This window comes from Chaetodon auriga, chromosome 17, assembly GCF_051107435.1.
Source record: "Chaetodon auriga isolate fChaAug3 chromosome 17, fChaAug3.hap1, whole genome shotgun sequence".
Taxonomy (NCBI): domain Eukaryota; kingdom Metazoa; phylum Chordata; class Actinopteri; order Chaetodontiformes; family Chaetodontidae; genus Chaetodon; species Chaetodon auriga.
The window spans coordinates 10,163,278-10,191,174 of record NC_135090.1 but is presented as its reverse complement, the minus strand read 5'-3'; the positions used below and the strand labels follow the sequence as shown (position 1 = coordinate 10,191,174).

Here is a 27,897-nt window from a genome sequence, read left to right as displayed (position 1 = left end):
CTTTTGATGTGACTCAAGGATGTCCCTAATCACACAACAGACATAAACCAGAACAAGCTCTGGGTTAGTAGACATCAGAAAACCCATGTCAGAGACCCTGGATGTCTGACTATATCAAGACAAGAGTATTATAAAATCATCCCTTTTGATATTGCCCTGATGAAGGCAAACTAGTTTATGCCTGAGATCTTGCAGAAGGACAAACTGAGCTCCTACAAAACAATGTTTGCTTTTTGAGACCTTTATCATTTGTTTTGTGAATGCAGTTCTCCAATGATTTATGACTGTAAAGCTTAAAAAAGAGACAGGGCACAGACAAATGCAACACACCATTCCTTATTTGATCTCTATATGTGTCTCTGTTGCAGTAGAAGTTAACTATGCACGAGCCACAAAACTCAGAGGTTATCAATCTTACTCAGCTGGAGAGAACAGCCCCAAAAAGTTGCAAGGGGATTCATCTTGTACAGTATGTACAGAATGAGCAATGTGAACGATGAGGAGTTAGAAATGAACAGGCGAGTGGAGTGTTCAGAACTGTAGTGCTGATTAAATATCATGGTTCAGATTAAATGGACGGCATCCTGGACTGTAAAATAAACCTCTGACAAGACAGACCTTGAAACGTACATATGCTTGCTTCCTGGATAAGATGACCTCATTACATTATCAACAACATCATCAGCCTGTGGTCTGTCTTAGACCTGTGGTAAGAATGAAGATTTCTCCCTCTTATTCTAATACCATGAGAGCTGGATTGATCTGAAATAGCCTATTTGAGCCTTTTCTGAAGCAAATGTAGTAACACTACAACATAAATGTGCTCCATTACAATTAAAAAAATATATAAATATAATATTTGTAAGTGGACAGGTTTGATGGGAAAAATACACTTGAGGCATATCATCATAATCTAATTATATTATTAGATTATTATAAAGCAAGTAGTATTCAAATGTTGAAAGTGATAGTGCTGTAGTTATTCTAACTATTTTATATAGCGTTTAGTAGTTCCGTCTATAACAATGCATTGTATTATATAAACTGACATGACCTGAAATAAATGGTAATCTGAAAAGTAACTTAACTATGTGTTTAAATAGCCTGGAGCACCCTAATGGAGTGAAAGTAGGCTATTACTGGTATTTAGCAGTAGTATGATCATGAATTCTGCCATTTCCGTTTGAGGGGGAATTAGACATAAAGCGCATAGTTTAACAAGTTCAAACTGTAATTCAGCATTTTACCAGTAGGCCAAACATGGACAAATGCAGGTCAGTAGCACAAACTCCCGGAACTGCAGCATAATCACGCTCTCGAGAAATCCCTTTTGAATAAATGAACGTTTGAACGTTGAGAATCAGTACTACAAAGAGCAACATTTGATTTCTGAAGCGGTATCTATTTGGTTTCTGCTAATATTTCTATAAATAATAGGTGTACTTATAAATCGGGTGGAGGCTGGTGATGGTAACAACCGTCACATTCGCTCATTGGTCAAAGTTATAACAGGCATTCCTATTGTCCAATCATATTCTGGTGCGGTGAACGCTTTCGTCCAATCTGCATGAGTTATGCAAATTTTCCAACGAAGTTTCCCCAGTAGCAGGACCCTGAGGTGACAGCGTGTAGCCTTTCAGATGTTTCATTTTCTGTTTTACTAAAACGTGACGAAGGTTTTGATAGCCAGGTCTCGCAGACGAATGATTTCTCCGCTACAAGGGACAGAAGAATAACGGGTTCGCTATGTTTGCGCAGAGAGGTTCCCGTTAACCGGCAATTAAAGCTGATAGCTAACTGCTAACAGCTAGCATAGCTATCTAACGATTTCGCCGGTACAGGCGGACCTCTTTGTCTGACAGGGGAAGGCGTGCTCTTTTGTTAGCTTTTCCCTTTGTCCATTCGGGAAAGAGGAACTGTTGGGTCAGGATTTCACAATAATCTGCAGCTTTGAAAGTATTTAGAAAATGCTAATCGCGAAAAAATATTTCACAGAAGGCCTGATTCAGTTAACAATCTTACTCAGTTTGATTGGAGTTCGTGTGGATATCGACAGCTACTTAAGCGGCTACTATACGCCTCTGATAGAGATTAACTTGGGTCCTAGCTCAGCCTACACCCAGACACCCTTTCATAATTTGAGAGACACTCTTGACGGATACAGTGTGCACCCAAAATGTCCCGAGTTGGACCATTTCTTTGCAAGTCGCCGGCTACTAGACGAGGTGAGGACCCTCGGTTCCCCGCGGTTCCACACACAGTTGAGCGCATGGCTGGTGCACCAAGTGTCTGCCACTGACAAGGCTGACTGTGGGCCTTCAACCAGCAACAACACTGACACTAATTCAGGGTTAGAGAACCCCAGGGACGGAGCCAGGGATGACAGTGAACACCTGCCTGACAGTGGCCATGAGCTGTGCCAAACAACCCCTGAACTCGGACGAGGGCCTTGTAACGCTGGAGCCTGCGGGTTTCTCACAGAGGCAAGTGTGCGTGTGTGTGAGATGTCAAGTTAAACAGACTTTACTGATCGCTAAGCTATATGACCAAGATGACTGGCTGGCCAGCTAACTGAGGTGATGAACGAGAGTTAAAACTTCCTCAGTGCTCAACAGAAAAGCTAATGCTTTCACCAGCTAACGAGCAGCACTAATCCATGTTATACAACGATGGTCCACCCAGTAACCTTTTATGTTGAAACACATCCTGGTGCACCTGTAAACAAGATAACATACTGTGATAACCTGTTGGCAAAACCTGACATTTTCATTCACTTTCAGTTTGTGTGGCTCTCCCTCTCCTGAATCTCAAACTGCAATTCAGTGATTAAATTGTAGCCTAGCTATATTAGGGGACTTAAAAATCATAATGTTTGTGGTAGCTCAGGTTAAACCACACCTAACTAATCTGGCTAAACAAGTCACTTGTCCATATAACCAGTAAATGAGACAGTCTAGTTAGATGTACAGCATCACAAGTATTCAGCTAGCTGTCTGGTGCACCTGTCACCCCTCACTGTGACACTACTTGTGAACTTGAGACACTAAGACTTCTCTGAATAGTCAGGACAATAGAATTTACCTCAAAAATAAGACCCCAATAAGACCAGTGTATTGCTTAAACATGCAGCTACAAACTACTGTTGTCAAGAGGCTCAATTGTTGTTAAAAACCATTGATTTGAAAACACGTGTTGTTTCAAACTGTTGTCTGTAATATGTGTCTGCCATTATGTTTCAAAGGCTATAATCATACACCAGCCTTTATGTTTAATTCTGCCAGAGTCTTTCCAGCTCAGGGAAGAAACAGCTGCTTGGTGGATGTTATGTCCTGAGGGTAGTTGATGTCGCCATTTGTGTAACTATATCCCCTTTCTTCAGACTCAACCGCCAGCTGTGGGCCTTGAGAGGTGGAGAATTGAGGCTTAAACCCACACCCTGTTTGCTTACACAAAAGCAGCGGTTCGTGTTTGTAAACTGCCTCCTCCCAAGGTTCTTGCTCGCATGGATAATGTTGTTTTTTACCCTCTCTTTTGTAAAATAAGTAAAAGCTGAACTGCTTGTAGGCCAACATGTTGTGGTTTGTGGAAACACAATGTTCCAAAGTAGAGGACTACAGCTGTGAAAGTGTGGATCAGTGACTATGCAATGGGCCATTTAGAGCTGGAAAAGCTACTCCAGTAGGAGTCGACAAGCTCAGACAGAGCTAGGGCAGAGCTCTGTTGGTGTAGAGAACAGTTTGCCGCCTCTAGCATTAATGTAAAAACTGATTCAGCAGTCATTCCCATTTTGGAACACCCCCCCGATCACTTGAGTATGGAAAATCATTTTTAGTATTTGTGTCGAAATATCAACAATATTGTGTCTGTGGCAGACAGCTGGTGACTTACATGAAATGCTATACTTGCTGCATCAGGGGCATCTTACAACATCTTAAAGGATTAGGTCATCTCTGAGAGTAATTAGCCTGACGGTTAGTATATCAGCAGATCCTAAACGCCACTTTCATACACAAAAACACCAGGTACCACATTTTCAATGCGTCACAAAAGGCCCTGACCACAGTTGGCAGGGGTATGGAAGAAGATGGGCTTAAATGTATTCGTTTCAGCAGGTGTCTGTTTCATCCAGAGTTACAACAACTCATTATAACAAACATTGTCTCGGTCAAAACAGAGCTGTAATCATTATGTAAGATGTCCAATCCTCTGTGGTGGCCGGAATGGGATCACCAAACCAGAAATGTCAGTCTTTAAGGTCATTGGATGGCAGCTGACAAATTGACTGTTTTTCTTTTTTTCCTTCTCTTCTATCCTGAATCCTCTGACTCTCCTGTTCCCCAATCCTGTCTTCCCTTTCCCTCCATCTGCCTCTCTTTGCTCGAGCAGGAAGATGATGCTAAAGTTAAAGCGGAGGAAGACCCTGCCCCACTCACTCAGCTGGCTCACAGTTCCACGCTGGAGCAAGAGGTTTGTCACAATTTGCCTTCATTTGTCGCTTTATGCTGTTTACTATCAGTGTTTAAAAACTTCCTGTTGTCTGAAAAGTTGCTGTACTGGTTTTCTTTTAAGCCGTATCAAATTTGAATAAAATTTACGCACCAGTGCGGAATATTCTGTTGTACCTATTTTTGACCAGAAAATCGCTTTCTCACATGACCTCATTGCTCAAACTGCACCATTCTGATGACAGTGCTGTTTTGGTAACACTGTGTAAAATTAGGGATGTTGAACCACAATAATTACTGAATGTCTAACTGAGAAACAAACGCTTTCATTCACGTTGGAGACACACTCTAACTTTGGCAACAAAACATACCACTTTGTCTGTTAATGCTTTATTCTATGCATATTTGTTTCCCCCTTTTCAGAGTCTGCTTGAAGGCATCACTGCTCTCTCTGATCCAGCACACCACCCTCCTCCTGCCATTGATATTGACCAGCACTGGAACAATTTACTCTCTCTGTCTGTTACTGACCTTGATGTAAGTTGTCTGCTCATGTTCATTACACTCAGACGCCTGAAAATTCATTTTGCACAAAGGCTCAATGTCAATTTGCTAACAGTAACTCAGGATAAGCTTAACCATCAGTGTGTTATCATACATGTTGTGGTGAATTTTCAAAATTGCAAAGACTAAAATTCAGTTGAATCATATGTCTCATGTGTAGGACTTGGACTCCATTGTTACTGAGCGCCTGTCAGACATCACCACCGCTATCAGCCAGGATGTCAGCTTGCATGATGCTATGGTTACCAGTGGTGGAGTGTTTGGTATGACGTCTGAAAGTGTTGAGTCCAGGCCGGTCACCCAACAGCAAAGAACCGTCTTCCGACTGGAATCCACAGGCTCTTCACACTCAGATGTGTCACCGGGAATGGCATTGGGCCTGGCTGCTCTCCCCTTTGCCTCAGTATGTAATTTAACTGGAAATGTGTCACAACATAGTGCACTGGGTGGCTGTCTGGATGAGGCAGTGTTTGACCAGATTAATCAGCTAGGTTTAGAAGGCCTGGACACAATAGACACCCAGCTGATGGGCTGCTTGGGGGGCATAGACCCACAGGTCCTTGAGGACTTGGACTCTGATTCCGGCCTCTCCTTGGAGAGCAGCTCTGGAGGTCCAGTCTCACCAGGTTGGTTCAAATCTCTACAAATATGTGTAGATTAAGTGTTTTATTGCCATGGCTTGTGAAACCAAGAAATTGTTTGTTATACATATTAATAAAATAATTAACCACTTGCTCATCCAGGCTCATCTGAGATGTCATCATCATCCAGTTCATATTGTGAGGATGAATGTGGAGCTACAGGCTACAGCAGTGAGGTGGATTCACTCCCCTCAAAAGGCACCGTGGACTACACAACAACGTGGTCACCCATTGATCTCAGTGAGAGTGTGTGGCATGACCACAGCTACTCATCTCCTGCTTTCTTCGACCAGCCATCACTAGCACTTCCCCACAAAGGTATCAAAGAGGAGCCTCTCAGCGATGATGATGGGGCAACGTTGGACGAGAGGGAGTTGAGTCGTGATGAGCTGCGCGCCCGTGCCATGTGCATCCCTTTCTCTGTCCTGCAGATTGTCAACATGCCTGTGGAGGAGTTCCTGGAGGTCCTTGACGGTCACGGCTTCTCCCCTGAACAGGTGACCCTCCTGAGGGACATCCGCAGGCGGGGGAAGAACAAACTGGCAGCACAAAACTGCAGGAAACGCAAACTAGACGCCATCACAGGGCTCCAGGAGGAGGTGGAAAGGTTGCACGCTCAGAGAGACAGGCTACTGAGGGAGAAACAGCTCACAGCCAAGACAATGGGTGCTGTGGGCCAGCAGATAAAGCAGCTGACCAGAGACGTTCTGGCCCGGCTGAGGGATGATTCAGGACAGCCCCTGGACCCACAAAGATTTACCCTGCAGTGCGGGGCTAACGGGAGGGTTGTCGTTCAGCCTGTAAGACGGCCTGCTGTCTCCACATCAACCGGCAACAAAACAGACAAGAGAAAGAAGGAGAAAAAGCAATGACGCAGTATTGCTACTTGAGACTTGAGCTTTTAGGTTTTTGGGATATTTCTGAACTTACTTGCTTGACTCTGGTTTTGGGATCTCCTCTTTTTTGTAAAAGTGTGTGTGGATTGGGACCCTAAATCGACAAAAGCTGCAAAAAGAAAAGAAACTCAGAACATTAAAAAGAAAAAAAAAATCTCTGTAAATAAAATCTCTCATGGGAAAAATGTAGCTTACACACTGGACATTTGCCTATAGAAGGTGGACAAAGCAGTCAGGGCAGTTTAAGGCAACAGCTAAACTGTGGGCAATGCTGGCAGTCTGTCTTTGTGCCTGTTAACATTTAAGTCATTGAGTCTTAAGGTTTTTACAGACAAGCGTAGACAACCAGACATGTCTTAAAGTCAGCATTGTGACAATTACTGGTTAGAGATCTAGGAGGAAGATTCTGTTTGTTTCCATCTAATCTTGTCTCTCAGTGTATAACTACACAGTATAAGGAGGTTAAACATTGTATTTATTAAAGTTTCTGAGGTTTTTGAAATGCTTAAGTGCATCATGAGACCGCCATGGGCAGTATCTTTTGTTCATGATAAGTTTATCTCAAAGTGGAAAGAATAATTGAACATGACCTAAAGTTTACAAATTTGTTTCAAATATTTGAGGGCATGGACTGTGCAGAAGAAATTTGAACTGCAATGTAAAAAAAAAATATTTTGTTGTTTTCCCTGTATGTCTTGATGACATACAATATACCAATGATTAAACTGACAAGGCCTTAATTTGCATTAGATCAGTGTTTTGGATATTGTGTGTGTACATGATCCCCAGTGGCACATTATCTCCACAAAAACGATTTTAAGAGGCTTCCCTTTTGTGTTTTAAATTAATATTGAGTAATTAGTTTCAAGCACAATTTTGCTTAACCCTTTCGATTGCTTAAGAGTTTTGGCAAGAATATATTCTACCTCACGTCTTATTTTATGTTATATATTTTGGCTACATAAAGAAAAAACCTTTTTTAGGGGAATTTAAGTGCACTCATTAACCACAAATTCTTCATTGTTAATATGGTCCAAAATGGACCTTAACCATCAAATTTAGGGGGGAAAAAATTACAATCACCAACTATTTAATAGGCTTGAATGTTGAACTGGGTATGTAAGATTATCTGAGTTGCCATCATGGTCATGTGCACACCACTTCATACAGTCAGGTGAGTGAGTGTTTTATATGGAGAAAGGTGCATAAAGTATTTAATGGTGTGACTCATTACTTTTTTTTCTTTTGTCCCAGTCCTTCACAAATTTGTATTTAATTTTCTGGTTTGACCATGAATTTACTTTGCTGTTTGTATAAACTTCAAACTGTTTTTCTTTGTTGCAAATGTTTTGGATTGCATGGTGATTGTTGAATGTTGATAGTATGATTTTGCTAAGGGACTATGAAATGCTCTTGCAGAGCTGGATTTTTTTTTCTGATTAAAAAAAAAAATGATAAACGATAAAAGACTCCCATTCTTGTGCCACTGTTTTCGGAGCATTTGGCTAGTTACCTGTTTGAATAACAAGCATAAAACCATCATATGACAGTTTATCTTCAAGCTGAATGATACTCTTTGGCGGCAGAGTGACCTTAATTTCAAACTACTCTCACAGGGAATATACTGAGCACCTTGCGGCCTTGATCAGGTATCCTGTACTGCAGTTTTGAAAGACTACTGGCGAATTCCGTGGCCACGAGGCGCAGAGCCACTAAGAGCGAAGCGCGTTTTCCTTCCAGGCTCCCGTAGAAGACCTACGGCTTTTGGCGCCTGCCCTTTAGTGCTGCAGAAAAGGCATAAAAGGAAGATCGACCGCGTGGTAAAGAGTCGTCAGCCGAGCAATTCCAGTCGTTTTTTCGGGTGCGTATGCAGAATTAACGCATTTAAACTTTGCACCATTCAAAACCACCGTAAGTGCTTCTTCTTGACCCAAGGAAGCTAACGGTAACTTGGCTTTGTTTCACAAGTTGGAGCTTTGAGGGAGGGACGCAGTTCATGTAGAAAGCGCGAGTTACAACGTTTTAAGTTGCTCCAGCAGTTTTTGTTAGATATATGCAACTTTAAGCCTGTTAATGTCTTGAAAACGTCATGCTAACGCATCTTACTGTATACTGCAATGTTTTGATTGTATTACCGTTAGCTAGCTAAAGTGTATGTGTCTTCAGCATTTCGTGTTTTTATCGTAACGAGCCTGGCTCTAACCGTAATTTGCTCATGCTAAAGTAAGATCAACAACTTATGTTTAAGGTTGATTCTTTACGCTGTAAAGACAAGAGACATGTGTCTAACGTGAACAGTTACCGCCCAGGCCTGAAGTAATATAAGCTAGCAGTACAGTTAGCATGTTGGCTAACCTAACCTACATAACGCCATCTCTGACTTCGCTAACTTTGGATATTATTTTATATCAAGCGTCGCTAACTTGGTTCGCAACTTAGCATCACAGTATGTTAGTATTTGATTGTACGCGCTGCCATGTTCGTGTACCTTATCGGGTACTTAATTAGCATGCCATCAGTCATCAGCGAGTTTGTATATGGTCCCCTAATCTGCGCTAGTTTGAACGGTGTTTGTCCTCTGTTAAACTTCTGTCCTTCACCGTAATGTGGATGAGGACAGAAGTTTAACGCATGTTCATGTGAATTAGGAAACAATTGAAACAGTGAAGTTCTCACATTCCCTTTTGTTTTTAGTGCACAACATGGGCAAGAAGCAGAATACCAAGACTAAGAAGGATTCACAGGAGACACAGGAGGAACCGGAGGAATTTGTTGTAGAAAAAGTACTGGATCAACGTGTTGTCAATGGGAAAGTAGAATTCTTCCTGAAGTGGAAAGGATTTACAGAGTGAGTTGCCTGGGACACCTGCTGAGCTGGAAGTGCTTCCCTGGTATGGGGTTGTGCTATGCTTTTGTCCTTAGTCACTGATTGCATGAATACAAGCCACTTTTTACATTAACTGTGTTATTTGTATCTGTAGTAGTGGAAATCTGTTAAGGGATGTTCTGAGATGCAAATGATCACCCTCTTCCTGCTCATTTAGTGCTGACAATACCTGGGAGCCAGAGGAGAACTTGGATTGTCCAGAGCTGATTTCAGGGTTTTTGGAAGCACAGAAGAACGTGAAGGAGAAGCCTGCTGCCGTCAAGAGGAAGGCATCAACAGATGAGCCAGAGACGGAAGCCAAGAAGAAGGATGTGAGTTCACAAATACCCCTTTCACACTGGGCAAGAAAAAAAAAAAAGAAGAAAAATCCACCAACACTTACTAACATCTGGCTTTTGTTTTAAATGTGAAAGTATGATTGGCATCCATGCCTGGGTCAGATGACTCTGCAGTAGTCAGAGGTATTTATCAGCTCCAGCTCTGACATGCAATTTTTTTTTGCCCCTTTTGATGCTCCATTATGGCACATGTTGAAGTTCCAGATGTTGGTGCATATATATTGCCTGATATCAGACAGAATTGTATGATATCACTCTTCACAGTCTGTTTCCATCTCATCATTATAAATGAAATGAAAGAGTCACCACATTCATTTTGTTACTCTGTATTGCATTCTGGTGTGTTTATGACATTGAATGTGACCCACTAGGGGAAATAACAAAGGCAAAGGTGTCTGCCATCATTTGTAAAGGAGTCAATTGTCTGTTTAAAAAAAGAAAAAAAAACTGCATGTATGCACTAATTTTGATGCAAAAATGGCATAATAGTGTCTCCATTAAGTATTTTACTTCAGAGATGACATCAATTGGATTTTGCAGTAGAAATCCTTCAAATGAGGATTATTTCTTAATTTCTCAAATGTAAATGGTAAAATGTCGCATGAAAGTTACCTCGCAGTTTAGGCCTCCTAAAAATTGTTCAAGTACAGTTGTCACAGATGTATTTAAGATATATCCAAATAAGAGCTGTTATTGAAACGCCGCAACAGTTGAACCTGTCCTCTAGTGAGCCTTGGATCAGTCATTAGGGTCTCAGACTTAATGTTACTCTATACCATCTTGGGAGGGGAAAAAAAAAAACTTGCAGTTTCTTGCACAAGCTCACATGTTATCTTGTCACCACTTACAGGCTGAGAAACCACGTGGCTTTGCTAGGAACCTCGACCCAGAACGGATCATTGGTGCAACAGACAGTAGCGGGGAGTTGATGTTCTTGATGAAATGGTGAGTAAAGAAAGGAAAAACTCCTCTTTATGTGCAAACAGCAGAAACTGTCATCCCTTTTGAATTTTTTGCACTTGAAACATTTAATGTTCCCACTAGTAAATCCATTATTACTTGTGATACTCTGGCTTTGTTGTATCCCTCAGAGGAAAGTCATGCTGTGTCACAATTTCCTTCTCGATGAAGTAGCCTCTAAGCTGAAGTGAAAACGAATGGATTTATAGTAGACAAGGGTCCACAGTGGCTTTGAACTATTTCTCCCTCTTTGCTTTTGTTTCTTTAGGAAAGACTCAGATGAAGCAGATTTGGTCCCTGCCCGTGAAGCCAACACTCGGTGCCCTCAGGTGGTCATTTCCTTCTACGAGGAGAGATTGACATGGCATTCCTGTCCGGAGGATGAAGCTCAGTAGTACTCTCTTCTGGTCCCTGCAGTCCCTTGCACGGCCTATGCCCTTTTCCTCAGGACTGAATTTTCTCCTTGGCTTCCCCTCTAGTTTTAGCTTTGTTAGTTATTTTTGGGGACGTTTCTACCCTCTCATTGTGCAGCAGTCAAGGAGAGCTATGTTGTTGTACATATTATTAAAAGAACAGATGGAAGAGGGCAGGTGATGGTGTTGTGACATACGATGAAGGCTTCCATGATCACGTTCTGATTTATGTGATGGCAGTTTAGAAACCATACTCTTTGATATAGACCTCAGCACCACCCATATTCATTCCTGGTCAAATTTTATAAATTCTGAATGGCTCCTTTGATCCATGAAGCTGTCGACCACCAATTACCATCTCGCTCTCATGTGATTTTTTTTTTTTTTTTTTTTTTCTCCTCACACTAGTGCTGATGTTTTGTTCTAAAAGTTCATTTTGTATACTTGGCCTGTAAATATTATTTGAAGTTCTAATAAAGGTTTTATGTGACCAAATTCCACTGTTTAGTTTTTATGTTTCCAGTGAAATTAGAATTGTCAACTGACTTAACTTATTATATAGTATTCATCTAGATTTTTGCAACTTGATTTAGTTTTGGTGCAAGTGTACATGTCTACATCCAAATTTAAAACAATGGTGACAAGCACAAAGAAGCCTAATCTGATGTCAAAATTCCCAAGCTTTTGACCAGTTGTGACAGCTTCTTTTCTGCTGGCTGCTACGGACTAGTGTTTGATCTCCAACAGAAGAATGTTTTCCTTTTGTTGTCATTTCGTGCATGTGATAGACAGAATACTGCTTCAGTATGGAGGAGCCAAATCATCAAGTAATCGTGGTGGGAAATCAATGGCCCAGGCACAGTATGAATACTATAGATAACCTACATCAGCACATAAGGGAACACAATTTTAGCTCGCCCGAATCAGGCCAATCTGCACATGTGAGACGTGTTCTAACTCCTGCACAGCACTTCTGCACTGTTTTGAGGCATCAGCCTTTAATACTTTCACACCATAGCATTTAATCTTTAATTAACAGGTCATTTGCACATAAAGAAAATGAGAAGCTCAGTAATTATGATGCATTGCTGTAGTTTAAGTGACCCAACATTACCCAAAAGTGTAGTCAAACCTTTGTTACCTTTGCTTTTAACTTCAATGTTTTTAAAAGCAGGACGTGCGACTTCTAGCTGAGGAACTCATCTCCACCCTTGCCAGTCAAGGGTGAAACTCTATAACTCAGTACTTAGAGGTAGAACCTCACACAAACAGCTGAGCAGTGGTGGCTCTCTCTCCGGCCACGCTGCCGGATGGCATGGCTGCCTCTGCAGCAGTGAGCAGAACGGTCTCATGACTGGCATTAGGGCACGGGAGAGGGACTTTGGACCCTTGGGTATTAGTGTTGATGACGTTTCTAAGGCAAGGGTTTGGGCCTCTACCAAAGCCATAGCTATTATAAATGTTTCCACCAATAAAGGCCTACTAAAAATGAATCCTACCAGGAAACAATTATGAGCTGGCACATGAGAGCACATGTTCGTTTTAAAATGCATCTTTTTTCTTAGCATTTATTCCCACATTTCATGGGATGCCCTGAATGTCTTGATTAAGATGAACCTTTAATCAGTGCAGCATAGTCTTCAAGACGACTGCGTGATATCTCTGCAAGGAAAATAGAGTCAACCCATGATCAAGGACTGCTCTGACATGGTAATGTTGTCATGTTTCATGTGACGTCATGTTGCTGAGTAATGGCCACAAAGCTGAAAAGCTGACGAATGGTGGTGTATTACCGAGATGTTATCTGTGGCTTTTTTCTATGTAGCACATGATGCTTGTCTATAGTCCAGCTCATGGTGCAGTTTCCTAAGTCAGCATTTTTTTTTCCAACATTCTTTTTGAATTGCACACATGCATCATAATCAGACAATTAGATTAAAAAGAGACTTCAAGCCAAAAGAAAGCTGTCGTCCTCTAGCTCATCAAAACCCTTCGAAAGTGAATAGCAGCCACTGAAAAGACGGCTGATATGACCAAAGATAGAGACCTTTGTATGCAAATTAGCAGACTTTAGCCTCCCTTTAATACCTCGAAGTAGAGGAGTATTTATTTAAAGTTACGTGCCGGTGTTGAGTTTACCTCCATTCCTGGACTGGAAAGCATTTTGGAAAAGACTTCTGAGGACTTTGGTAAGAACCCTTTGATTTTGTTCTTAAACTGTAATTGCAGACAATATGTGCACAAATGGTGTTATTATTCTTTCCACTGTGGCAACACTGTGGCCTGGAATTAGAAACAGGAACAGGGATTATTGTTTGTCAGGAGAGAAACACTGCTGGTCTCAGACTTGGTGAAAAGTAAAAGTGATTAATAGCAGAAACTGACCAATATACATGTTATATCTGATGCTTTGATAACTTCAGAGAATGTGGAATTGAGAGTGAAACAGTAAAAGTTGTGGATGTTGGTTTAAATGAACCACAATGCAGTGGTGACAGGCTTTAGATTACCGCTGTGCTGTGCTGTGCTGTGCTGTGCTGTGCTGTGCTCTTTTTCTCTATGGCAAATGCTAGCTTCACTCATCCAGTGTCAACAAACTACCTCAGCAACAGACTGCACCCTGTGAAATGTGACTCTCCTGAAAACTCCCCACGCTTTTCTAAACTCCATCTGGAAAGAATCACAGTATCATTCAAACTCTGAGGCAGGGTGGTCGGTGGCTTTGTTCTTTTTATGTAGTTGTATGCATTGCACACTTGTTGGTCATGGGGAGCAAAGAGTTGTTGTTGCATGTGAACGTCATTATTGTGGGCGTCACTCCACGGAGAACTGAACTGGAAGAAGACATACAAGTCTGTTTGACAGTCTTACATGTGAATATATTGAGTCAATAAAAGAATATTGGAATCAGACAGCAAAATATTCATCCTGGTATTTTTAAACTCTGTGAACTTACTGTGTATTTGAATGGAAACTCTCCCCAGGGTCCTAAAACTCTCCCATAAAAAGGATGTGGGCTACTCAGAGTCCTCCAGAGCAACAGCCCTGAGGGAAACGTTTAAATTGGATATTGACTATATGATTTTTATTAATTAATAAAGGACACTGATGGTCGTTTTCACCGCATATTCACACATTCAATTTGTGTTCAAAGTTTATGAGGGTGAACAAAACAGTTGAGACATTTGCTTTTTAACATTTTGATTCATAGGTCTGGCTATGGCTCCTAATTGGCCATGTAAAGAGAGAAATCTTGCAAAACGTCAATATTTGTGATAATTATCAGCAATATTGATGGTGAATCAATCGGTTAGCGTTCGCCCATCCTGCTACTTTCCACTACATCACCACTGGCTCTCCTCCTCCCACCAGGTGATACCATTTAAACTGATCCCTCCCCACCCGGTGAATTAGGGGCAGGTGCGCGCTGAGTACACGGCTAACTCATTTCTCTCAGCAGGGATCTCATCGTCTCTCCGTGTGGCTACACTAACTTAACCTTATTTTTTAGGGCTTTTTATTGCGTGTGTATTTTAGGAAGAACAAGCACTGAGGCTGAGGTCCCACTGAGGAGTTCACAGTCAGTATTAGCTGTAGTTCAGTCTAGGTGGGGCCGAGCCTCAAGCCGCACCACAGAGCTGCGCCTGTTGTTGTTCACAAACACCGGATTACTGCTCGGAAAGTAAAGAAGGGAAAGGTAGGGTCACCTTGGCATTAAAATTCAACCGAGTTCTGGATGTTTTGATGCAGATTTTCATTGTAGTTTTTCTCCCAAAGGAAGCAGAAACTTAAGAGCTTCACTACCTTCATTTTATTGTCAGTATGTCTGCAGCAGTGTTCTTGCTCTAACAGTTAGGTTAACTATTTTATAATGAGAGTACTTATCATTTATGCATGAAATAGCTGTCATTGATTAGTTCAACTGGAGTACTTTTAGAACTTAAAGTTGTCTAAAACTTGTGAGCAGGTCAATTTGTATTTAGATGGCCTGATCAGGATATTAGCCTGCATAACCTGCCAGGGTTCTGCAGATGTTAGTGCCTTGTTTCAGCCTGCTCATATGATCCTGGATCAGTGCAAGGAGATAACATATGTTTTTGGTTGCAAATCAGTGATTATAGTGCACAAACTGTGCATAATTGCAGCCTAAATGAATGTGATTGCATTATGCAGCACGTCGTGGCTGGAAAAGAAGAGGAAGTTGCTGCATTCATTGAGATTTCACTTGCAGCAGCATCCTGACCCCATTTGACCAGATGAAATTGTGTGTAATTTATTGACTTTTCCTGAAACAGCAGCATTTTTTCCCCCTTAAGCTTAGGATCTGGTGACTGATTCTACAGCGCTCCTACCATAAACAATAATGTCATGAACCAGAACATAGTCAGATATCTTATATGATAAGTGTGTATGTCCAATGACATCAGTCTTTGCTTCAGAGTCCCTCTTTGAGGTAACCTCAGGTTACCTTTGTTTCCAAACATTGTTTGCATTTATTGATTGGCTCTGCTTGGACCCAGTGTTTGTAAGTGGCACATGTCTCACTGAGGTGTCAAGGGCCAGATGATCCAGCATGTTGTTGATGCCTTTACCTGTCATGTGAGGAACCACTGCTGTAGAATCTTCAGGAAAAGCTTCATGTCACATTTTAACATGAATCCATATTATGGTGTTTATAGTCAAGATTTCTCAAGCTAAATCTTTGCCCCTTGTGCCCCTTTATTGCTACATCAGCTCCAAATGTTTGCAATTTTGAGTCCTTAAAGTACTTATCGCCAGCCAGGCCTGAGAACAGAACAGATCTGGCATAGAAACAATGGACTTTGGCTGCCAGACTGGTTATTACTGTATTTAGTAATTAACTGTTTATGTAACATAACAGTTGACCTGTTTTTTGTTTTTTTTTTTTTTACTGCTCATTTACTTTGTAATTTATATCAATGGTGTTTTTGTGCTAAAATAAGACCTTGGAACAAAGCGATCTCTTTCAGTGCAATGGATTCTTTGTCTATCTCTCTGGCAGGTTTTTGTACCCACTATGGACAGTATGCTCGACAACCTCCTAAAAACTGTAAGTGGTCATGCATGCTCCTTCACACTCCCTGTTTGTCTTGTATTTGTGCAGCTGGTTTGACATTTTTGTAATGTCCCAAAATTGAGGCCCAGTGGAAAGCAATTGTGCCAAAATGCATCTTGTTGTTTCCTTTTGAATCACATGCATGCATCCTAACAATCCCCCTTTCAAGTAATCTAACCCTGGTTTCGAATTTTGCAGGAGTTCATCAGCATTTGTGTTCGGGATCCAAGGGTTGTTAAAGACGACCTATGGCACACACATGTCGACTATGAGCTCTGTTTACATGTAAGTGCCACTTGGGGGGGCGAAACGGCTCTGGATTAACTTTTTGGGTCATTTCAATCTTGATTTTCATGTGATAAACTGACTTAATGTCCCTCTTTGTAGACCAATAGCATGTGTTTTCGAAAGAAGACTTCCTGTGTAAGGCGGCGTTACAGTGAGTTTGTTTGGCTGCGTCATTGTCTGGAACAGAATGCTCTAATCATGTATGTCCATCAGATTCATATCATTAATTGACATTTGGTAGCTTACTTCAATCAGTTTTCCGTTGCAGAGTATCTGACTTGAACTGAGCATGCAGTAAATTTTCTGTGAGTGCATTTTCTTTGTTCTTTGTCCAGAGAATTGCCCAAGTTGCCGCCCTGGAACCCCTTCTTCAGTCTGAGGAACACTGAGCAGGTCTCAGAGAGGATGAAAGGCATGCAGAGATTTTTAGAATTGTGAGTTGCTCCACAGCCAAATTATAGCATTGCTATCTGGTACCCCTTTACACTCCTCCTCTTCATAGTCCTAAAGGTTGTTCAGAATTAATTTGCCTAAAGTAAGAGCACTGTTAGACTTAAAGGTTGCCTTGCTCCACACTATTTGTACTGCTGTTAAATGTCTAAGGTCACAGGTTGACATTGTTTCCCCTCTCCTCCAGAGTCCTCGATGTACCCTTGTTGTTATCGGACAGTCGACTCCATCTGTTCCTCCAGTCAGACCTCAGCATCACAAAGATCACAAAGTGTGCTCTTGGTAAGACCAGGTACACAGTGGCTGAAGCCATACAGCGCACCAGCAGCAGTTGCATCAGTACATTAGGGGACAAGGCCTCCTGCGACTCTGACTGTGAAAGGTATGAGTGTGGACAGAACGGACAGAGTTGTTTTTTGACATTGAATGTTGAATTTGACCCCTCCATCACTTTTCCTCCCACAGTAGTTCTTCGTCAGGTTTGGGACTCAGTGTGGACACTCCGTTGCGAGGAAGCCCCCTCCACTTCTTCGAGTCTGACAGAGACCCAGAGCTGTTCAGCTGTCTTTCAGAACCCCAGACCCCGCTCGCTGCGCCCTGACACACAGCAGCTGTACTGCACCTTGTCATCCGGTGGTCATCCGTTTATCGACCTCATTGCGACACGCCATAGAGCTCTTTCTTTTCTTCAATTCCAAAAAGCAAAAAGTGTTTTTACTTTACTACATTATTCCCCTTTTGACATTTATTTTAATTTGTTTTCTCTTAAAGCAATACTCTGATCATTTGTTTTAGTGTGTACTTGAGAAAAAAAATAAATGTACAGTACACCGACATTTAAAATATTGAATTCTTAAATATGTATATATTTTTATCTGCACTGATGTTGTACTGAGGTTAGTAAGGGATGCTTTGAATTGCAGACAGGATTTTTAGAAAAATATTTGAAAATATTTTTAGGAGTTATTAATGGATGAATAAATTGTCTTTTTGAAGGAAAAAAAATCAAAAACTTGCCTTGTAATATTCTTTTAATATTTCCTATAATATTGAATTTGACATGTAACCCCTCTTGATGAATTCAGTGCAACAGTCATGCACTGTTGTAACAGCCCAGTAGAGGGAGTGTAGATATTATACCTCGAGCTGTGTAGGTGCAGTGGTGGAATGTGGGGGATAAAGTTGATTCATACTTCATTTATACTGCAGTAAATTGATTGTTTTAAAGTTATTATTCTCTTTTTAAGGCATTGTTGGTGCAAGACTAGTGTGCAGTTTAGTTACCCTATTCATTATAAGCTGCACTGGATTTCAGAAATGTATGGGATGTGTCCCCTTTGTGGTAGCCCTCACTACTCTCTACAAGCTGAAGTCTTGCTACTGCAGGCAGGTATTCACGGACTGTAAACTGTTTACCAAGTGTGTGTGTGTGCATGTTCGATGTTAAGCATCTTCAGTGTGGTGATAGTGATGAGAAGAGGTCCAGTGCTGGTCACATTTCATCCCGGTGTCACTGCCTTCCCAGGTGAGATGGTCTAATTAAAGGAAGATGGCAAATTAATTTAACTATTACAGACTCCTCTGGGGAATCACCTGCAAGAAACAAGACAGCTTCAAACTGTGTGTGTGTGTGTGTGTGTGTGTGTGTGTGGGATTACTGGACAGCCCTGTAAATTGAAAGCTGATGAAAGGAGCAAAGGCTCATTAAAAGAGACAGCAGCTGCCCCCACCCCCTCCACCCAGCCGCTGAATTGACGTAGACTGGCCCAACAGTAAACTTGGCCTGTCCCGTGTCTCTGTCCTCTTCTCTCCTTCCCCTGGATGGTGCTGTCTCCCTGTGCGCACAAGCCATAATGAAGCTGTCAGTGACTTCACACACCAGCCACTGAGCTGTATTCATACAGCAAACACAGACCCAGATACAAACATACACACACACAGTGTATGTGTGCCTGAAAACACACTGACAGCTGTGAGCACACACACACACACACACACACACACACAGGCTGGTGGGAAAGCTGTGGATGAATGAACATTTTCTCTTTTTCCTCATCCACTGTCATTTTCCGAGTCCCACTGGTTTGTGCTTGTGTGTGCTGTTAAAGTTGACCTTATCAACGTGCCCCATGACAGGCGTACAGCACGACACACACATGCATTGTTTGCTTCAGAGCAAGTCAATTTTCTGACAAAATGAAATCCAACGGCAGGCGGCGGCATCTTGTGCGTTTGTGTGTGTATGTGCACGCACACATCTGCCTTTTTGCAGGGGAGGACATCTAGCATTTGGATATTGAGTATTCACGGTACATGTCTATTTCAGCTTGGTAATTTATAACTCAATTTCCAGTGTGCATTGATGCGCTTCATACCTCCAAAACACCAAACAAAGCCCAAACCCAATTGTATTTCAAAGCAATTAGGGTGTCCACTGAGTTGTGAACGGACCACGTTGCAGTGGCTCTGGGCCTGTGTGAAATTTTTAATTGTTAATTTTCTGTCACATTAGTCAACTTCAGTGCCTCTGGACAGGTGACTGAGCTCCCGTAAGGCAACACGTAAAATGACACACAGCGTATTCTCATTTTTTTTTTTTTTTTGGATGCAGCACATAGTGGATGGTGTTTTTATGTGCGGGAGGGGGAAGGTGACAAGATGGTATATCATATTTACAGCTGCTTTATGGCAGCGATCTTTCTAATGCTTTTCAGTATATGTGGTGGCCGTCAATATTAGTATTAGTTTATGAGTCTAAATTATTAGCTCATTTATACTTTCACCTGAAGCCACGACAGGCAATGGCTTCACCTCCTTGACCCTACAAAAGCCAACAATGGCAAAATCCATATGAGCAATTAGCCTGCGTAACTCTCACCCTGCCCCTGCGCTCATTTTTGCACCCATAGTTTCTTTCCATCGCTCTTCCTCCTCACTCTTCCTTCATTTCCTGTCTTGGCTGCAGAGTTAATTATTTATTCTCTTTTGTAGTTGGGTGTTTTTTTTTTTTTTTTTGCTGATGCTGCGGGCTCTGGCTCACAGTACCTCAGCTGTCTATCTGTTAAGGATGGAGGCCTGGAAGTCTCAACCTTCCTCTCTACTCTCTCTTTCGCACCGAACAAGAGGGTTTGAGGGTCAAAGGTGAAGGCTTGCATTGTATTTGTGATTATTACCTCTAAAGTGCTATTGCATAGAGTGTCATTAAAAGTCAATGCATCTCGCTCTCCCTCCCCAACCCCAGCTATGGCGCGCCTAAAACACACACTCTCATTTTGCACGCACTCCGCACATCGGCAGCCATTTAACAGCTAAAATACGACCCGTGCGCAGATAAATGTCACAGGGCCATCTATCTGCGAGTGTTAAAAGTCGGCTAATGGAGATGACATATTAGCAGCCCAAATGACTGTCATAAAAACTCCCACCATACCTTGCAGCGCCGCCCGGCCACTGTGACTGCAATAGGATATGGCACTGGCACTGGAACTATCTGTCCCGGGAAAGACGGGGAGGGATGGAGGGTGATGTCATATCTAGATGGACTTCTTTTGATTCAATATATTCTGCAGGTTCAGGTCTCTGAAGTAGTGATCGGGGGAGTAACGACTTTAAGACAGATGTAGCATATTTACTGTGTCACAGAGTAATATTGCATTACACACACTCCACATAACACTTCTGATGTAATGCTAATGACCTCTCACCTTTGACCTTTTGCGGAGGAGTTGGAAATTACGAGTCAGGTCAGCTTCAGCTTCAGCTTCTGTGTGTGTGTGTCAATAGCAAAGCTGCCTTTCCAATCGATAATCCAATCCTGCTGGAAGCTCCTCCACAGGTACACGTTCACCTCTTTTCTTCCTCCTTCATCCCTCCTATCTCTTTATTAATTACCCTTCTCTATCCATGCGTGTCTTTCTCTCTCTGAGTGAATGGAGCAGTTGTAATTGCTTCTCTCTGGAGCAGTTAGAAGCGGCACAAAGGAACCGTATAGAAACCACATTTGCATTCAAGATGAGCTGAGATGGAGAGGAGGGAGGGAGCACTGCCCTCCTGCCCTATACTGAGCAGCACCACTTACACTCTCTCACTCTCTCCTTCCCTCCCTCCCTCCTTCTCTCATCTATTGTCTCCCTCTCTCCATCCCTCCCTCCACCTTATCTGCCCCCCTCCCACCTCCTCTCTTTCGCAGCATGGCTCCCCTTGCATTGTCTTTCCAGAGAGTTCCAAGGTCGACGGGAGCTTGCTCATCAGAGCAGGGTATTGTACACTTAGTGCTGGTATGGACGAGCTAATTTGTGCGTGCAAGTGTGTGCGTGATCCTGCACGTGTGCGTGTTTGTGCATGTCCTGAGGCCTGCATATGTGAGTATGTATGTGTAAAAATATGTGTGTGTGTGTATATGTGTGTGTGTGTGTTGCAGTATTTCTAATGGCTGGTAAAAAGGGGTGAAGGAGGGGAGGCTGTAATTAATAACTCATAAGCTCAGAATTGCAATTTTTTACAACCACCAATATCTCACCACCTCTTAGACCTAAGCCATCACTCTAACTCACTCCTGTGGAGCACACACACACACACACACACACACACACACACACACACACACACACACACACACCAACTCCTAAGGGCTCTTCTTTTCCAGCTTGATAAGCATTTCTCGTTTGTTTCAGCGTTTTTGATCAATACAGTTAAAACGCCAATCCAAGCATAATTAGGTCTGAGATGGTTCCCACTGTGACGGAATAGGCTTCACCTAGGGAGGTGCTCACCATTATCATCATCACTCCGTGTGTGTGTACGTGTGTGTGCGTGCATGTGTTCGTACCACACACAGCGAGATCTAATAGAATTGACAAAGTGCACATCGGGACGTAGATTAAAGGAGAACTCTGAGCTATAGGTTGATTTTAGCAGCTGATGGAGTTGCCCATTCAACGTGCTTTCGCTCACCTCCATCTTCATTCTCATAATCATTTAGACAACCTTCACAATGCATCTCTGCCAGCAGGTTCATTTCAATATGTTATAGGCCACCTCAATCATTTTTTATTGGTTTATTTACTCAGAACGATACATAAATGGAGACTAGAGGGATCATAAATTGTCCACAATTACCATTATACACAGTGAAGTGACTCTCCTTTGTGCTATAATCCAGGGTGAGATCCATCTTAGACAGTAAAGAAGGACGACTTCAGGTACTTGGTGCACATTTACTCTGACACCCACTGCATTTACCCCTCATTAATACTAGAATAAACGTTAGAAGAGCTCCTTGTATATCAGTTTTGTGAACAAAATTCATTATTTGATGCCCCCAAAATGTGAAAGTCCCTGTCCGCAGAAGCTTTATCCTTTTATCAGCTGCAGCCTCTAGTTTCTGCACCATTTTGCAAGAGCTGGTGTGCTTTTTTTTTTTTTTTTTTTTTTTTTTCCGATGAGATCTTTCATTTTTGTTCAAAACTCAGATCCTCATTCCTTTAGCAGTTACATCACTGGTAACAAGTAGTGAAATGCTTCAAGGGCTCTAAGTATCACAACTGCTCTTTCAACCTGCCCATGCACATTTGAATCGATCGTAATGAACTGCTACCAATTTGTAGTTGACATTCCAACCATCCTTTATCTCTACCTGCTCTTTCAGGGTGAAAAAGAAGAGCAGTTTGTCTCCGGGGTCACTGCAGACACTTAGAGAAATGTGAGCAAGGGCAGACGACAGTGACAGGGTGGTGTCAACGTAGGCTGGAGTTTTCATTGAACTGTCCCTTTAAAGAAAAGCATGCGGGGAAGACATCTCAATTCTGATCACAACGAACAAAGAGCTTAATATGATGTGTGGCAGAGTGTGTGTGTGTGTATTTGGAGGCTTGCACAGGTGTCTATGAGAGAGAAAGAGAAAGAGAGAGAGACCCAAACTGCTGCTGTTTGGGGGGATCATTTCAGAGGCGTATGTTGTGCATGTGCATATGTGTCTACAAGCAATTTGTGTATGTGTTTCTGTGTGCGTGTGTGTGTGTGTATGTGTGTGTGTGTGTGTGTGTGTGTGTGTGTGTATGTGTGCCAGGGAGGACGCGAGGCGGGAGGAGGATTTAGACCCATCATAAAGGAATTCTCCCCCCCAGCCCGTAGCTCATCCCGACACTTTTATGCCTTTTTATTTTCAGGCCCATTGCAGCCAAGCCCAGAGATGTGATTTATACTGCCTGGCAGCATGGGCACTGCAGCAAGAAAGACAGATGGAAGGAGGGAGGAGAGGAGAGGAGGAGGAGGAGGAGGAGGAGGAGGAGGAGGAGGAGGAGGAGAGGGGTTAGAGGGAGTTGCTGAGGGAAAGAGGGGAAGTGGTGTGTGTGTGTGTGGGGGGCGTAATAAAAAAGGAGAGATGAGGAGAACGGGGTCAGAAGAAAAAGAGGAGAGACAGAAGGAAGGGTTGAGGAAGACAAAAGGAGAGGAAGGAAACAAAAAAATCTCTTTGCTTTTGTGGCGAGGAGCTCTCTCCTCATCTCCCTCTCTGCCACATCTTCACCTCTACATCTCTCTCTCTAATGAGTTATTGGCCCTGTCTGACTCAGGAAGAGAAGCCCCATCTCTCCACCAAACTGGCGCCCTGACAGCCTAAATCACCCTCCTTCCCCAACCCTCCACCCACCCCCTCCCCCATTCCTCCATCCCCCCCCCCCCCCCCAGGCGACCGGGACACTCCTCCTCCACCTCCTCCTCCTTCTCTTCTTGCCTCACGCCTGCCTGAGGTGTGTGAAATCTTCATGGCGGTCTCATTGATTGGGATGGGATGTATTGGGTCAGGAGGGTGAGCGTTTGACGGGCTCTGGTCTGACGCTATGAAAGAGACGAGGAGGAGGCCGCCGCCTCCAAAGAGACAACTCACTTACAAGGAACATGGAGAGGGTGGAGGGGGTTGCAGGAGACAGGTGGACAGAGGTGGTGAGGCTGTGAAATGGGAGGCAGGTGAAAGCCAGGAAGGAAAGAAGGGGTCTTGATGTTGCATTCAGGTGCATGCTCAGGATACGTGTGTATAGGTTTGTGTGTGTGTGTGTGTGTGTGTGTGTGTGTGTGTGTGTCTGACACCTGCCTGCAAGTGTGACTGTGTGCTGTCTCTGTGCTGTAACATCTCTCTCTGTCACCCAGCCGCCTGAGAGGAGATGAGCTGCCATGCCGACTGTCATTCATCCATCACAAAAGACAGCGCACATGCTCACACACAGACACACAGACACAGACACACACACGCACAGACACACACACACACACACACACACACACACACACACACACACACACACACACACACACACATGCACTCTCTCTCTCTCTCTCTCTCTCTCTCTCTGGGATACAAAGCTAAACAGGCTTTTTTCTGCTTTCATCTAAATGTCCATTTAGATAAAACACTTTTTGGGTTTCTGTCGATACATTTTTCTCTCCTACTCTCTTTCTGTCTCTACTCCCGACCATAACTGTCAGCAAAGTATTTTAGAGAAGGAATTGCCTCCCAAATTCAGCTCTAAATGAGAGCAGGGACTGCTGAAATGACTTTAGTTTATTACCCCATTAATCTGTGGTTATTTCACCCAGAGATGTCAAATTTGAGATTGAGAACTCATATCTGTCTGATTCCAAGCATACTGATATGTAATCTCAAAAGAGAAATGCACTATCAAAAGCAGAGAGGCAGGCATATTGGTATAATCTACTCCACAACTAGGGTCGGCTGTAACATTGCTTGGGGTTAATTGTGACGATCATAAAAAGTGCTCATTTTCTAATTAAATTCTAATTACTTTTGTCATTAATTTTAATGGGGTCATTTATAATGTCTCAACAACAGAACCATGTATGCTGCATGACTCTGTGTGTTTTGAGAAAGCAAATATGGATGTATGTCTGTGTGCGTCTCGAGAGCTAAAATAGAAACAGCACGACACCAAATTAGAATCTCGGTCTTGGGTAGCTGGTGTTTATCCCAAAATGCGGCAGCAGAGCACATGTCACTTTGTTTAATGTAAATGGAAATTGGAGGCAAGCATGGCAGCAGGAATTTGTTTGTCGAAAAACAACGTTTGTTTAGATTAGCACGGGGAGTTATGGTCTGGAACAACTGAACTGACAAACTGGCTAAATGCTTTCTTGCATGAAAATAAAGCAATTGTGGGTATGTTAGAGTTCATCCTTATGGCTTTGCTCAGAAAATACTCAGGTTGCTTAGGAAAGTATTTTTTTTTGGTTTTGAAATATTGAAGATGATTTTTTTTTAAACCCTTCATTTTAAGGGAAAAGACTGGTGTCATTCTGTATTTTTAGTATTATCAACAAATCCCATGAAAAGACCAACAATGTCTTTAAATGCTTAAATACACGTGGCACTCAGCCCCAGGCCAAAACATTCCCTGTAAGGATGTAAGCTGGACCACCAATATTTAGTTTCTTATTTAAAAAAGGCTCAGTGATTTCCTAAAACAGCTGGGCAGTGTAGTTTTAGCAAACAGGAGTAAATTGTGCATTTGTCATGGACTATTTTCAGCTTTGGACTGATACACTTTTGTGAGTATTTATAGCAATGGGACAACATGTGGGGGTTTACCTAAAATAAACTCCACATTCACCATAATAAAGGAACATGTCCCCAAGTGCCACAATTTGGCTCATTTATCTATTTTTAATAGTTTGAGGCAACAATAGAAGTCTATGGCACAGAGGAATGACCAGCTTTGACCTGTAGCTTAACAGATACGTTTACACATAGATCATGGGCAGCCAAAAAAAAAACAAGAATCTATAAGCTCATCATGTTTGAATGTTATTGGTTGGATTTGTGAGTATTCATCTATACAATAGTAAAATAAAGCATCCTTGACACACCACCCCATAATTCTGGGTCACTGCTGTATATTTAGGGTGCAGAGGTTCACATCTGTGCTCAGTCCTTCCCTTTGGCTTAATTTGCCACCATTACAGAGGTTGCAAATTAAAAAACCAAATCTCTCTTGGGAGCTCCTCCTAACCCTCTGGCCTATGTTGGAGGAGCACTTGTGACCACAGAAAGGTCAAATCTGCCTCCTAATATCAGTGTTTTGAGGAAAAGGCTGCTTGGCTGATGATGAAGCAATATTTTTGGTGCAGGAGAAGAGGGTTAGGGTTAGCGCGGTTTAAGTGGATGAAGGTACGTGATTATTTTCATGACGTCACCAGTAAGTGTAGAGTACCAACCAATCAGCGGCAAACCACCTGAAGAAATATGTTTTAATCACCACATGTTGCTTCCTTAGAAAGTTGGAGCGACTCCTTTATGGCCTTTCACTGAGTTTTTATTTATAAAGGACCGGCCCATGTGTTGGCTTTTATTTAACCATCACAGTCAGTTGGCGCTGGAGTTGTTTTAGTTCGGCACAATTTATGACTGCTCTAATTGCTTGCCCATTCCGTCTCATGGCGCGTATCTAAGACCGAACAAACACGTGCTGCGATGTTTCTCCAACTGCTCGTCGTCGAAGGCCTAACAGCTCTTACTGGCACGATGAATTTGATAAATCCCCTTATCGCCCCGGGAGACAATTAAAGCGCATGTGACAGGGGTCCCTATCTCCGCTCTCCTCCTGTAGTGCTTCATTTAGAAGCCATTTGTCTCCGCTATGGATTTCCTATTTTTAATGGCGCGCGTATGCAGGGGTCGGGGCCATGCTGAATAATAGATGCGTTTCGCTCCCTCTCTTTCCCTTTCATTCCCTCTCTCGCTCATTTCCTCATCGCTGGGCCCCACGGGAGGGTGTCGGTGTCACTCTGGAAACCAAGGTGCAGCACTCCTGGTGCTCTCCAGATTCTGGCAGGAGGCTATTCAATCTAGCGGACGAGGCTTTTGGAGAAAGCCAGCGGCAGACAGTGAGCTGATATCAACGGGCACACGTTAACCCTCAGCCCCCCCTCCCCCCGCCCCCATCCTCCACAGCTCCAGTAAAGGACGTTTATCACAGAGAGCGGGGCCGCTGCGCTGCGAGGTGATATATCGCCCTGGCCGAGCGCGAATGAATAGACTAGTAATTATCCCGTTAAAAGGGTGGCCAGACAAAGAGAGAGCCTCACTATAATTTAAATTGTTTTGTTTCCCCCACAGTCGAAGCTGGGCCGCTGACTGACATCACGGAATGGGAAAAGTGAGCCTATTTATAGCCTGAGACGTTCAGCTAATTGTAGAATTTAATAAGGTTTCTGGAAGAGTGGATTCTGTAAAAGCCATAGGCCTGCACCTCCTCTCCAGTCTGCACTTATATCTACTCCACATCTCTCTTTGCCTCTGCAGCTCTGCTGGCTTCCATATTTCTCTCTGTATCTTCCACTTCCACCTATCCTCCCATCTTGCCACGCTCTATCCCACCATCTTCACTTTTTGTGTATCCTGACCTCTCCCCCACACCTCACCTCCCACCATACCCCTCAATTTTCCCTCCCCTCCCTCTCCCTGTTATCTCCTATCACATAAAATCTACCTTAAACTAATACTCCTCTCAGTTTGCTTGCGTGACTCTGATTGTGTGATTCTGAGCATGTCAGAGCGGCTTAAAGTGTGCGTGTGTGTGTGTGTGTGTGTGTGTGTGCCTCTATGATTACGAGTGAAGATGCATCCAAGTGTATGTGCACGTGTGTGTGCGCACGGGGTCTCGTCTGGTGTGTGTGAGACAGGGGTAATTGAGCTCAGAGGGTTTTCTGTCTTTGGTGGCAGAGGGGAAATTGGAATCTTCAGAATCCATTAGAGAGACCCTCTCACAGTGTGTGTGCGTGTGTGTGTTTGTTGTGCGTCTGTATAAGTGTGTTTGTGTCATGTATGCATGTTTGTGTAGTGGCAGAGACAGAGAAAAAGAGGCATGAGGGGTAAAGGAGGAGCTGTAACAGTGAGCATTGCAGTGAATGGAGAGAATATATATATAC

At 42.8% G+C, this 27,897-nt stretch overlaps 3 protein-coding genes across 6 annotated transcripts; all 3 read left to right on the top strand.

The window, feature by feature from the left end:
- Positions 1-1,576: 1,576 nt before the first annotated feature.
- On the top strand, positions 1,577-7,987 carry nfe2l3 (nfe2 like bZIP transcription factor 3). Of its 2 annotated transcripts, none has more exons than XM_076754889.1 (5): positions 1,577-2,483; positions 4,387-4,467; positions 4,869-4,982; positions 5,170-5,635; positions 5,753-7,987. In XM_076754889.1, exons 1-5 carry the CDS (start codon positions 1,968-1,970, stop codon positions 6,520-6,522), a joined length of 1,947 nt encoding a protein of 648 aa, XP_076611004.1. In that variant the 5' UTR covers positions 1,577-1,967; the 3' UTR covers positions 6,523-7,987. The 2 variants fall into 2 exon arrangements, with proteins under 2 accessions (XP_076611004.1, XP_076611005.1); XM_076754890.1 differs by having other exon boundaries at positions 1,853-2,487; positions 4,391-4,467; positions 5,753-7,981.
- Positions 7,988-8,280: 293 nt separating this feature from the next.
- cbx3a (chromobox homolog 3a (HP1 gamma homolog, Drosophila)) lies at positions 8,281-11,636 on the top strand. 2 transcript variants are annotated; one of them, XM_076754891.1, is made up of 5 exons: positions 8,281-8,407; positions 9,241-9,394; positions 9,591-9,744; positions 10,622-10,716; positions 11,000-11,636. In XM_076754891.1, exons 2-5 carry the CDS (start codon positions 9,249-9,251, stop codon positions 11,124-11,126), a joined length of 522 nt encoding a protein of 173 aa, XP_076611006.1. In that variant the 5' UTR covers positions 8,281-8,407; positions 9,241-9,248; the 3' UTR covers positions 11,127-11,636. The 2 variants fall into 2 exon arrangements, with proteins under 2 accessions (XP_076611006.1, XP_076611007.1); XM_076754892.1 differs by lacking the exon at positions 8,281-8,407 and adding an exon at positions 8,505-8,769.
- A 1,298-nt stretch (positions 11,637-12,934) lies between these two features.
- snx10a (sorting nexin 10a) lies at positions 12,935-17,900 on the top strand. 2 transcript variants are annotated; one of them, XM_076755068.1, is made up of 7 exons: positions 12,935-13,333; positions 16,168-16,215; positions 16,420-16,506; positions 16,609-16,709; positions 16,845-16,943; positions 17,147-17,341; positions 17,425-17,900. In XM_076755068.1, the coding sequence occupies exons 2-7, from the start codon at positions 16,183-16,185 to the stop codon at positions 17,558-17,560; spliced, it is 651 nt and encodes a 216-aa protein (XP_076611183.1). In that variant the 5' UTR covers positions 12,935-13,333; positions 16,168-16,182; the 3' UTR covers positions 17,561-17,900. The 2 variants fall into 2 exon arrangements, with proteins under 2 accessions (XP_076611183.1, XP_076611182.1); XM_076755067.1 differs by lacking the exon at positions 12,935-13,333 and adding an exon at positions 14,570-14,841.
- Positions 17,901-27,897: the final 9,997 nt, after the last annotated feature.

Bases quoted from the DNA above. Each gene is read 5' to 3' on its own strand.
- nfe2l3 (XM_076754889.1), top strand. From the start codon at position 1,968: ATGCTAATCGCGAAAAAATATTTCACAGAAGGCCTGATTCAGTTAACA. The intron at 2,484-4,386 runs GCAAGTGTGCGT...TTGCTCGAGCAG, and splicing joins CCTGCGGGTTTCTCACAGAG to GAAGATGATGCTAAAGTTAA. The intron at 4,983-5,169 runs GTAAGTTGTCTG...TCTCATGTGTAG, and splicing joins TGTCTGTTACTGACCTTGAT to GACTTGGACTCCATTGTTAC.
- cbx3a (XM_076754892.1), top strand. The intron at 9,395-9,590 runs GTGAGTTGCCTG...CTGCTCATTTAG, and splicing joins AAGTGGAAAGGATTTACAGA to TGCTGACAATACCTGGGAGC. The intron at 9,745-10,621 runs GTGAGTTCACAA...CACCACTTACAG, and splicing joins CGGAAGCCAAGAAGAAGGAT to GCTGAGAAACCACGTGGCTT.
- snx10a (XM_076755068.1), top strand. From the start codon at position 16,183: ATGGACAGTATGCTCGACAACCTCCTAAAAACT. The intron at 16,216-16,419 runs GTAAGTGGTCAT...CGAATTTTGCAG, and splicing joins TCGACAACCTCCTAAAAACT to GAGTTCATCAGCATTTGTGT. The intron at 16,944-17,146 runs GTGAGTTGCTCC...CCTCTCCTCCAG, and splicing joins ATGCAGAGATTTTTAGAATT to AGTCCTCGATGTACCCTTGT.